Source organism: Glycine max, chromosome 9, assembly GCF_000004515.6.
Source record: "Glycine max cultivar Williams 82 chromosome 9, Glycine_max_v4.0, whole genome shotgun sequence".
In the NCBI taxonomy this organism is placed as follows: domain Eukaryota; kingdom Viridiplantae; phylum Streptophyta; class Magnoliopsida; order Fabales; family Fabaceae; genus Glycine; species Glycine max.
The window spans coordinates 4,147,832-4,161,162 of NC_038245.2; the positions used below are offsets into that span (position 1 = coordinate 4,147,832).

The 13,331-nt window shown below is 27.2% G+C and overlaps 1 protein-coding gene across 1 annotated transcript; it reads left to right on the top strand.

The window, feature by feature from the left end:
- The first annotated feature begins 3,316 nt into the window (after positions 1-3,316).
- LOC100527587 (peroxidase 7-like protein) lies at positions 3,317-5,308 on the top strand. Its single transcript, NM_001251381.2, is given in 5 exon segments — positions 3,317-3,688; positions 4,037-4,222; positions 4,225-4,260; positions 4,263-4,380; positions 4,781-5,308. Coding segments are annotated over 5 exon segments (1,056 nt in total). The 5' UTR covers positions 3,317-3,379; the 3' UTR covers positions 5,188-5,308.
- The last annotated feature ends 8,023 nt before the right edge of the window (positions 5,309-13,331 follow it).

Below are 13,331 nucleotides of genomic sequence, written 5' to 3' on the forward strand. Positions count from 1 at the left end.
TGTATGTAGTTTTTTATACAAGGCTATGAAAGGAGGATATGTTTATTTTTTTACATTCTTATATAGAATTGTTTTCTTGTCATGCTTATGGTTTTATCTACCAAACCAAGATGTCGTTTTGTAGTGTTTCGTCTTTCTGTTGCACACTGCTTGCTGTAAACCCTGTTGGTTACTCCAATTGAAGATATTCTCTTGACTTTTTTCCTTTTGCCCACTCAATAAGGTTACTGTTGTCCTAATAAACTGTAATAATTAGTTAAGAAATTAACAAGGATTTTTTTATATATTAAAAAATGTGTTAAAAGCGTTATTATGGAAGTATATTAATAGTATTTTTAAATAAAAATTATTTCTTGATGAGTATAAAAATTTAATATCAATAACAAAAAAATTATATCTAATTTTTCAAATTCGTCACTAAAATTTGTGACATTATTATCTGTAACAAAAAAAATTCATTATTTGTTACTCATGCATCAACTTCTCGTAGTACGTACTTTAGCTTTTAGACAAAATAGACTAAGCCAAGATAAAATAATAGTTTTAATCTTAACTAGATTGACACCATAATAATTACAAATTTGTGCCGCAAACCTTTTTTAAAACTAATATTTTTATTCTTTGAATTTGTTTATGTACATCCAAATCTACCAACAATAAAGTTGGATAGATATATAAGTAAATCATTATATTTTTTACCCCCATAACGAAAATGATGATTTTTAGACACTTTAAGAATATTTTCTTCTTCTTTTTATTGCTTAGTATTAAAAGATATTTTTAGTTTCTCAAATAATATAAATATGTAATTTTAGTATTTTAATTTTCAATTATATCAAGATTTCCTAAATATTAAGGTCATATGAGTTTACTATTTTTTGTGGGTTAAATTCTATTGACATGATATTAAGTGATATGATATGTTATGTGACGTGATATTTATATGATGATTTTAACATAATTTACATTGATGTAATAGTTGATTTGACATATTTATGCGTGTCTTGATTTGATATGTATGTGCAATCTTAATTCATTAGATTTTATAATTATGTAATTTCAATCTTTCAAATTATAATTTGGTATGTTTGATTTTTTGCAGAAAAAGATAGAAAATTCACAAAGTATTTATTATAAGTATTAAATATAAGAAATGTTTATTAGATTTATTAAACATTTATTATAAATGTTAAATATACCTATTAAAATATAAGTATTTATTATAATTATTAAATATAAACTATTTATTGTTAAATGTATTTATTAAAATATACTTATTATAAGTATTTTTATATTTTAATAAATATATTTAATAATGAATATAAGATTATTCAGACATATTACTTAGTCAATTAAGTTAAACTCCATTAATAACTTTTAAGTTTTATATATAACATAACTTTCATATATAATAAAAACAATAAATATGGTGGGACATTAGTGGTTTAACGAAGACTGTTAGAGTGATGGGACATTAGTTCAAGGATAAATATGATTCTGAAATCGAAGATAGTTGAGGAAGAGCAACGATGAGATCTAGTCTGCATTCACATATGTGGCTTGGTGAAAAATGAAGTTAGGGTTTGGGGTGACCTTTGAGTCTTATAAAGGTGGGGTTTGTGTGGGACACTCACGAACTCGATCACTCTCTCAACGAGTTGGTTAGGAGACTTAAGCGTAGATGTGAAGCTGAATGATTTTTACATATCTTTTATTTTGTTGAGCAACTTTTGGTTGTTAAAATCTCTTAGAAATTGAACCACAACAATAATTTTAAAAAATTAACATATGTTGCTCTCCATGATATTTATATCATTTTTTTAACAATACACTTAGTAGTTTGGACAATAACAATAAGAATTAAAATAAGTTAAAATTTTGCTCAAGAACTAAAAGTGAAACCAAAATAGTCTAGAAACTAAAAATATAATTAATCCTTCCAGACTTTTCTGAACAACATACATCAATTTCGATAATTAGTAATTTTTAGTAGTCATAGAAAATTTATGATATATCAAATGTATCTTCCCTTTCAAACTTGACATAATCGCTAATTGTTGGACACAATTACTTCAATACTAAATATTGAGAGATATAAATAACCTATATCTACAATTCCCAAAGGACAAAACATGAGAAGGCACCTGATGATGTTTCAATAACTTTGATTTATGATTATTGTTACTCTGATTTTCATTTTTATTGTTGAAAAAAATGAAGTATCATCTACATTATATGATAGATGAAGTCAATTATGGATGGTCCTTGAAAACTAGTGTGCCACGCAGAAAAAAATGCACAAAATCACAAATAAGTTTTATGAAAAATGTGGTACTACTTAAACAAGGTTTAATGAATAATGAATAGGATAAGGATGAGGGTTCAAAATTAGTTAAAAAGTAACAAACATAAAGCTTATATGTTGTTTAAAAAATAATTTTCTAGAATTATGTATATTTTGTTAAGAGATGGTTTTGGAAATTACTTTCTAGTCAATATATGTTGTTCTAGAAAATATTTTTAAAATTGTCTCTTAACAAATAAAAGGGTGTAATGAACAAGAAGAAAGACAAAGACAAAGAGAAGAGAAGGGGTGTACTTAGCAAACATAGAGGTGTAAATAGAAAGTGTCAAATAGTTATCATTCTAAAAAAACTTAATAATACAATTTGGTTTTTTCTTTTCACTCATCATTCTCAAGGTATTTTTGGCTCTCATTATTGTATCTTATACCTTTCATTATAATTCAGAAAGCTTATTTTAAAATGCAAATTTATATTCTGAAAAGGATTTTCTAAAATACAATTGGAAGTACAGGATAGAATACACATGTATGTTGATTACTGACTGACTGATTAATGAGAAATGCTGGCTTTATACAACGTACTCCCTAAATGCCAATTATTTTATAAAAAAAATAGATGTAAGATGTATTAAAGGTGTGTTATTCAGAAAACGTAATCCCTATTGCCAATTATTTTTAACGTTCACATAATTTCATAATTCTCAATAATTTTTAATCATTACATAATAAAAAGTGTGTTTGAAAAATTGTATTAAAAAGGTTTGTTACAATTTCTCTTAATCAATTATTTAGTCATTCCTTATCCGTGACAAATAATGGGAGAGAGATTGACTAAAGAAGAGTCGAGCTAGATTTTGAGGTGAACAAAAAACAGAAAACAAAGCAACATGCTAGCATGTCATCATGTGTGCTCTATTTTGTGCGTCCCACGTTTGTCCAAACCAAATAACATAATCACAATATCAAAGTCTTCCTCTCTCTATATATACTACTCATCTATGTCACACCTATGTATCTTATATTCTTATTGGTTGGAAGACTTACTATCATTTGGGGTGTGATTAACACAAAAATATGTCAAACTCTTTCCTCTCATTGCTTATTCTCTTGGTTCTTTACATTTTTTCAGCCTCAGCCCAACCTTATGAAGACTATGACGATAAGTCATCCCTTTACCCCACAAAAAGTGACACTGTCTTCTCTCTCGAAGTCCCAACATTAGATGAAACCACCTTTGATAATCTCCTATCCTTTGGTTACTACCGTAAAACCTGCCCCCAATTCGAGTCCATCCTACACAACAAAGTCAAAGAATGGATCCTGAAGGACTACACTCTAGCAGCTAGTCTCATGAGGCTCCACTTCCATGATTGCTCTGTCAGGGTACATATTAAGCACTACTCATCCCTATGTGTCCATTTGTTTCATATTTTTGTAGAATGATTTTTTATATTTAAAAATGAAATAAAAAAATACTTTGTGGATATATATAAGAATAAATAATTCTTGTTAGTGATGGGTTATGATTTATATAAGGATCAATTCATATAAGACGTAATATCTTAGCTATCTAAATGTGGGTTATAATCCTATTAAAGGGTGAAGTTTCTCTACTGAGATTTGAGATTAGTCGTAGGTAAATTAGTGAATACTTTGTAGCAATATGATAACTCAAAAAATGTGAGTTATGATTTTGCACTATATTCATTTGGGCTTTTTCTATTTATGCAGGGATGTGATGGTTCCATTCTGTTGAAGCATGATGGAAGTGAGAGGACAGCACATGCTAGCAAGACACTGAGAGGGTTTGAAGTGGTGGATGATATCAAGGCAGAGTTAGAGAAACAGTGCCCCAAGACTGTGTCTTGTGCTGACATTCTCACTGCTGCTGCAAGGGATGCCACGTTTGAGTTAGGTGGCCTTATTGGGCTGTTCCTTATGGTAGGAAGAATGGGGAAAGGTATCCATTGCTAAGGAAGCTGATATGGTGCCTATGGGCCATGAAAACATTACTTCCTTGATTGAGTTTTTCCAATCCAGGGGCATGACAGTGCTTGACTTGGTTGTTCTCTCAGGTAAATATAAACTAAATGAAGTATATTTAAGTTGAATTTAATTACAACGGTCATGTAGAGTAAAATAGTTGAGTTTATAATAAATATTTTAAATGTCATATTCATATCTAAAATAATTTTTAATTAGTTGACAATATAATTATATTAAAATTTATAATTTAATGATCACTGATAATATATAATTAATATGATGATTTATATAAATTTTAAGGTAATTAATTATTATAAAAATTAATAAACTTATCATACATAATAATTTATAATTAAATGTAAAACTACTTTTATAGTACATAATCTAATTTCAACTTTTATAGTTTGGATGCAAATGTGCAACATTATCCAACTTATTTTAAAATGTTTCACTGATTGTTTGCTTTATATATGTAATGATTGTGTTCAGGGGCTCATACCATTGGAAGAATTTCATGTGGCTCCATTCAATACAGGCTGTACAACAACCAAGGAACAGGCAAACCAGACCCAACCCTAGATCCCAAGTATGTAAACTTCTTGCAAAGTAAGTGTAGATGGGCCTCAGAGTATGTGGATCTTGATGCTACAACACCAAAGACCTTTGACAATGTTTACTACATTAATCTCCAAAAGAAAATGGGGTTGTTATCTACTGATCAGTTGCTATACTCTGATCCAAGGACTTCTCCCCTTGTTTCTGCATTGATTGCTTCTCACTCAGTTTTTGAGCACCAGTTTGCTGTGTCCATGGGAAAGCTTGGCATTGTTGATGTTCTCACAGACCAGGATGAAGGAGAAATCAGGACCAACTGCAATTTTGTCAATGCTTATTGATTAACTCAATGTTTTGCTTTGAATGATTTTTTATTTGTACTTGGAAAATGTTACCACTTACCACCCAGTTTCTTCTTTTGTGCATGCTAATATTTTGAAATTGTTAAATCAATTCATCTGCACTTTTGGTTATGTTTTCTTTTCCTTTTTATTCTTTTTGACTTTTTCCTTCTTTTTTTTAATCTAGCCTGGCATGGCATGTATTTAAGTAATGCTACTCATACATTTTGTAACCATATTTAAAAAAGATAAAAGAGACAAATGTTGAATAAAATAAATTTTATATAACAATTTATAATTTAATTAAGAAAGAGAAAAGAGACAAAATGTTGAATAAAATAAATAATGTAATAGGAATATTTTAAAAGTTGGTTATATATGAAAAAATATTATTAAACTTTGTTGTAAGTTTATTATTATTATTCTTTCTAAACTGATGTTTAATAGGGTTAGCTGGTCATTGGAACATCATACGATGAAAATGATTAGTTATTTATAAATGAGTGAAGGTTACTATAGATGTCATATATCAAACTTGTTACAATTATAACAAATAAAAAGAACGACATGTAAGAACTTCTATAAGTAATTTCAATGTGTATAGTATGGTTTGTAAGTACTTTGAATTAATTTTTAGCTTTTATCATTAGTTAAACAATCTATTATATCTTATTCAAATAAACTTTTCAATTAATAAAAAAGTTAAAAACCCGTTGAAATGATATATCAAACATTATCTAAATCTATATTTTTATTTTATTATTTTTTGGTTCAGAATTTTAATTAATCAATTAATATTTACTAATTAACCTCGTATTAATAAGGAATAAAATGTTTTTATTTTGAAAGAATAAATATTGATAATATTTTTTTAAACTATTTTAATAATAAAAAAAGAAAACTAAAATAGAACAATTTTCATTTTTTTCATAAACAAATTTTTAAGAATTAACTTTTATTACAAAGTTTAAAAATATAAAACACATTATGAATTTATTTATGACCTAGTAAATATAACTCAGTTAATAATATGTTAATCTGTGAGAGAAAATCATAAGATTCTCATAAAATATATCATTTGAAAGGAACAATAGACTTCATGTGTAACTAAGCTCTGAACTAAAAATTAGTCTCATAACCATTCCTCTAAAAAAACAAAACTTATAAGAATATTTCAAATTCCTCAAGAAAGTCAAATATCCTAAATTATAATAATTAAAAAAATATTATTTATTTTGACATGAATTGACCATATGTTATATTTAAACTAATTTAATGCATCAAAAATAAATACACTAAGCACATTTTTAGATATATTTACTCATATCTATTTAAAATCATGTTGAAATATAATGAGATTTTACATAATTTTTCATATATTCTATTCTTATATTGAGAAGTTAATTTTGAGTTAAAGCATAACTCAAGGAATTTTTGCCTTAAAAATAGAAAGTTTTATACCCCTTCATTCCTATTTATACGAAAAGTTTAAAATGATGTATCTTTTTTTTATAGTACTCAATCTATAATATTTTTTGTATTAATTATTTTTATACTAGAAATATTTTTTATTAAAAGAAGAGAGAAAATATATTGATAAATAATTAAAAAAATAAAAATATCAATAATAATAATCATTTAAAAAAATGTATAAATTTAAGATAAATTTATTACTATCAACTAAATTAATAACATTTTTTAATCTTGATGAATTAGATAATCGAGTTTTATATATTAAAACAAAATGAGTACTATGTTTTACTATTAATTTGTTTTTTAAAATAAAAACATTCAAAATATAAATTATCACTTCACTTTTCTAAAAAATTAATTTTGTAAATACTCGTTCAAACAAATGAATCTTTGCATATGCATCTCATTTTTTGTGGGGTTCTCGTTCGTCCTCTTAAAAGTTATTCATGACTTGCTTCCATCTGTACACATGCGTAAAGAATAATTACCAGTCTTGAGTACACACTCCTTTTGTTTGTATTTTATTAAAAGAAAATTATTTACCTCCTCTGAGTTGAATTTCTTAATTAGCATATATATGACATATTTCCCGGAACTTAATTATTCACCTTCTTGTGACCTTCAGCTCTAAAAAATTTAATGATCACATTAATATTCGGATATGCAACTCTATACCCTTTAATTTGTTGATTACCTACCTAATAAAAGATATATTCTTAGGCTTTTAGGATGATTTCCACTTCGTTTTTGCATAGATGGTGATGCTGCATTTCCTTATATCACTTACATGACCATCTTCTTCTGCATTACACTTAACAATATGGCCTTCACGAAACACCATGGAGATTAGTGCCAAGATGAGGAACACCATGATATCTGCTTGAGCAAAAGAAGGCATTTTTGCACAAAATACAAAGTTAGATATGACACGAAAAAGAAACTGCCACAAGCATCCATGTCCCGATCAACTGTGTGAATGGTCCAAGTAGAGAATGTTGTAATCAATGATGAAACACGATCTTCAATGTTAGTGTGCATGAAGATTAATTGGTCCAAACCCCGGTCATTTCCAGCAAGCAAATAATTTCAAATTTGATTTAGTGCATGTTTGAAATAATATCGTCTATCGAGATCTACTATTGATCAAATTTTTAAGTTAAATTAAAATAAATCAAAAGCAACTAATTATAATTAAATTTATTTTTGCGATTCATGTTTGAGTTAGGCAAATGAAAATCCAAACACAATACTAGTTTATCTTAACAAAAAAATATACTTACATATTTTTATTTGTTGATAATTTTTTTAAAAGTGATTATTTTTTTAAATTAATTGATTGCCAAACAAGTACAAAATCAATTAGTAAATACTATTAATTTTAATTACAGCTCGAGATGTTCGCCATTTTACAGGTTTTCACTTGTCATTGTTCTTCAGAATAAAAAAAAAAATCATTTTATCTTTTCTTCCCGATTTTTATTTTTCAGCTACTTACAAAGGGTTTCATTTTATCTTTTCTTCCCAGGGCATCAAAGCAGATTAGTAAAACGTCTGTCTATTCATATTATTGTTTGACGCTGAAAACTTGATCAGGTTCAATCATTCAACGCGAAGATATGTTTGTATGTTAGATTCTACTTCAAGTCATCATTATGTTTAGATTTATAATTGCTGCTTTTCAGAATCGCCATCATATTACAGTGCCCCATTCATTCCATCAACGAATCATACGTGTTTTCTGTTTCTATAGACTCACCATTTGATTATTGGACAATTGGATGAGTTTTTATTATTAACTAATTAATGGATCAAAAATTCAAATACTTAGTATTATCCAAGTTATAGTTTATTTGTTAGCTTACCGGTAAATTTAGCAATATTTAACTTTTTGTGCATGACAGATCAGAAGGTCAAGTGTTATAGTCAAAATTGAAAGGAAGATATAGAGTTGTAATCATCTCCAATAATCAAATTATATGTAAGAAAAATGACAGGTTTTCTTTTTGATAAAAATGACTCTGTTAATAACATGCTATTATTGTTTTTGCAAGTAATTTTATACCAAGCAATTTGCTCGATCGCACATTATAAATGAGTTTCTTTTGTTGAGAATTCTAACTGATATTTTTTTGTATGTAAAATGGCGATAACGAAATTCAAACTTATGAGTTAAAACCTCATTCAAATTATTCAAACTTTCACCACTAGTGGGTAATGGGTTAGTGATATATATGCTATAATTAGTCAATTGATAAAATATTTAGTTCTTAAATAGATTAAATAGTTATATATCAGAAGGCTATTTCTGTCATTGGCTGTTAAGGACACCGCAGGTGCAAATTGGTTCAATAATCCAATGTACAAAATTAAAACGTTAGGGGAAACGAAATAATTAATGACTCAACATGGCAATGAAGGCTTTTAGTTTTTTCGTATAAGACGAAGCAGAAATAACAAAAGCAATAATGGGGGTTAAAAGAGAGACGTAGAAATGAGAAACCTTCCCCAATTTCCATTATTTTGTGTGATGAAAGATATACTAACTTAGTATCCAAAGAAGTGTATGAAGGGTCGATATCCAATGATCGAAACAAAAATAAGGGTCAATATCATTATTAATCCCAAATTTCAGAAAATGTCCTCACCATTTTCTCTGCAATGTCTCATGGTACCAATTGTCTCCTTCTTTCAAAACTCAAGCAAACAATTACATGTTGACTCTTTCTCTCTGTATTTATAAATATCAAATCCTGTGTCTCATTCCACTTGTTGGATAGTGGTAGTACCCTCTAGTTTGTTTATCACATAATTAAAACTATCGACAGGGACGTATTTAATCAGGTCAACTATATATATGGCCTGTGTCCTCCTTCCTTAATTTATTTTAGGAGAGAACTTAATTTTTATATATTATTATGTAATTTTTTAGGAAAATATTATTAATTAGTATCCTAAAAATATTGATTAAGATAAAAAAGTAAAAAAGTTTTTATCGCTTTTTCTTATGATTTCCAATTCAACTTCAACACATTTTTTAATAAAACTTTTCTATTTATTTATTCCTAATCATTATCTTAAGGACATTGATTAATAAGATCTAAATTTTATGTTATTAATAGAAATCATATTAAATATACAAATATTAACATATATATATATATATATATATATATATATATATATATATATATATATATATATGTATATTACCAATTTGTAAATGAATGAGAATGTAAATTTTTTTACATATTTTTTTAATACATAAATTATTTAAAAATTATTAATTATATATTGAGAGAAAGTAAGCAATGTGCAGATTGCTTGAGAAAACATGGTTCTTCTTCCCTTGCATTTTGGATCCAGTGAGACTCCTGTCCCTCTCAGATTACGTCGCTTTTGCTAGCAGACGCCTTAGGAGTTTCTTTCATTCGTAGTTAGTTTTGTTGTTGGCTCTTTATATTTTTCAGATTAATAAAAAAAATATTATATATATATATATATAGTAGTTTAATAACTTATGAATATAGTTATGAATTTGATAGTTTGTTAAGTTTAAATCATTTTTAATTATTTTAAGGATCAGTCTTTGCTCTGCCCAAGCCAAAATGATTTGGATTAAATTTTTAAGTGAAGAAATTAATTGAAAAAATATAAGAAATATTATAACTCTAGTATACAAATATATATAGTAGAGATAGTAGTAACATTTTTTATAAGTCAGCTGTTTTTTTTCTCACCAAAAAAATTAAAACTAGCATTACTAGAATACCTCAATACTCAAAGGAAACTCAAATTTATAAGTTTTGTTTTTAGTTATTTCATCTTTACACATTATAAGATTTCATCTTTTCAAGAATTTATCATCATGAGATGGTCATTATACACCGTCATATTCTTACATATCCAACAAATCTGTTTTTGATTCAAATTCATGATCAATTGCTCACCAAATTAAGTATAATTTATTGTTGTATCTGAGCTCGTCCTTAAAATAAATAAATATATATATATATATATATATATATATATATATATATATATATATATATATATATATATATATATATATTATAGTATTTTTTTTAAAAAAAGTACTATACATGTATACTAGACATACATAATCAAACCCATCATTTCATACAATCAAGAGACATATCAACTATATATAATTTAGAAGGAAAACTGACCACGATCTTACTTTAATCATATTCACGGGATAACTAAGATCATGCGCACCACATTTTTTTAGATAATATTATTGCGAGTATCAGTAACCACACAGATTTGGAGTAATTATTGGGTCATCTTTGCTTTTGTTGTTTAGAAGATGGACAGTATTTTCTTTTTGGAAACTCCATTTGTTGATGCCTTTGATATAATGATTTCAAATTTAGGCCCAAAGCTGTCAAGATTACAAAATTGTAATCATAACAAGTTGTCTTTTGGTTTTGTGGGATGAAACACATTGGCAGTACTTTATCTCGCAAGATAACTTCCAATAAACGTAGCATCTCACCTTATTGAGTCCTCAAGCCAAATGCTAAAATAACTATATATTTTGTTTGCAAAATTTGTCAACCTATATTAGCCACACCTTATGAAAAAGACATCGAAAAAGCAGCAATTTAAAATTTTTAAATCATCAAAAACCAAGATGTACATGTCTTTGGAATGACTCCATATAAGTGCAATTAGTTCGTTTCCATCATACTAATAATATTAAGCAAAAAGAAGTGAAATTGAATCGCAAATCATAAAATTAAAATTGATCCATCAGTTAAACTATCCATAGAGTTCATAAAAGATTCAATCATAACAATAAGACAAAAATGAAAATTCGAAATTAGAACAAGATTATGGAAGAAGAGAAACGATAGAAGCACTCCATTAAATTTTCAAATCCATTTCCATTGAAGATCTCCACGAACTCACAACTCTAATTTTCTTGCTCCGAGGATGCACAAAGAGAAAGAAAAATAGAAAATTGGTGAGAACAACGTAAAAGTATAGTAAAATAAACTAAGAAAAACACGTATTTTAAAGTTGTAAGAATTGTCTCACAATATTATCAGTTCATCATTGGACATAGGAGAGTGAGACCTAAATCAAATTTTAAGAATATTTTTTTACTTTAAAAAATTATATGTTTGGTTTTTTTACTAACACACGTGACTTTACTACAAGAAAGTAAAACATTACTTGAAAATTTTTAATTACTATTGATACATTTGGTCACTAATATTTGTGTCACTAAAATACTGACAATTTTTTGAAAAATAAATGTAAATTATTTTGTCACTATTGTTAAGTGTTTTTTTTCTTTATAAAAATTAATAGTAAATAATATTTTATTGATGAACTTAAAGTTTAAATTTTAGTTGCTTTTTAAGTAGCATTACCTGGTTGGACAGTACTAGATCGAGCAATTAACTTCATCGTTGGACGTTTGCTCCCGTTGTTGATCGAATGTCCTTGTAACTGAAAATGGTTATGACCTCATAGCTCGGCAATGATATTGCACCTGGGCAGTGAAAGCGTATTCCTTATTTTCATTAATTTTTTTTATGAATTTTTGAAAGCGTATTCCTCATAGCTGTGTGAAATTCATTCCGTTAATCTTTTTTATTATTTAATTTCTTCTACTATAAGTACAATTTGAAAGAAAGGAATCAATGAGTAACAGCAACCACTGTAGATGTTCAAGAATGTATTAAAGGAATATTTGCTCAATCAATATTAATATGAGGCTTGATAGGAAATTAAAAAGAATAAACGACCAGCAAATTAATTAAGGCTGTGTTTGGCGTCCAACTAAACTCACATTAAACTCAATCTACCACTCACATAGATTTTTGTTTGTGCATAAAAATGTGTAAAATCTTCATTCAACGCCTTCCGAACGGATTTCCAAATACACAGTAATAACTTAAGAAAAGTTAGATTTTGTTGCAATTCAAGAAAAACAGTGGTATTAATAGAGTACAATTTGTGTACGTAAGAGGAGAAATTATTATATAATCATAAGTTATTACTATTTAATCCATGATTCCAATCAATTTTTATCTCACAAGTAATAAAGTAATAAAGTGTTATTAATTATTTTTATCTTAAATTAAAAAAAAAAACTTAAATACATCATATAGAAATTGATCAGAATTATAGATAGATAGGAATTCAAGACCACGTAATAATTTCTCCGAGTATGAATTATTTTTAGTCCTTCTATTGGTAACTTAGGGGGACTACTTATTATATATGGGTTTTCTTGGAAGTTTTTCTTTCTTTCTGTGTGACTGTGCGTATGAGAGAGGGAAAGATAATTCAAGAAAATTTGAGAGGCCACCAAGGTGCTCAGACATGATTTTGCCTTCACTTTTGGTTCTAAGGGGTCTTGTCTTCGCTTTATTATTAAGATAAAAGTGTAAATTTGGTCCTCAGTTTGTTTTTAAGTTTGGATTTGTTCTTTCATTAAATTAATTTACAAATTTTATCCTTTTATTTTCTAAAATTATGTAACGTTGATTTTTCAGACACAATTGAACGTTGATGGTTAACAAATGTTACATGTCACGTCGTTATTGGATAACGACTATCACGTGTCATGTTCTCATTGGATGTCAATTCCATAAAAGATGAAATATATTTTTGTTTTCATTGACCAATCAAAATGA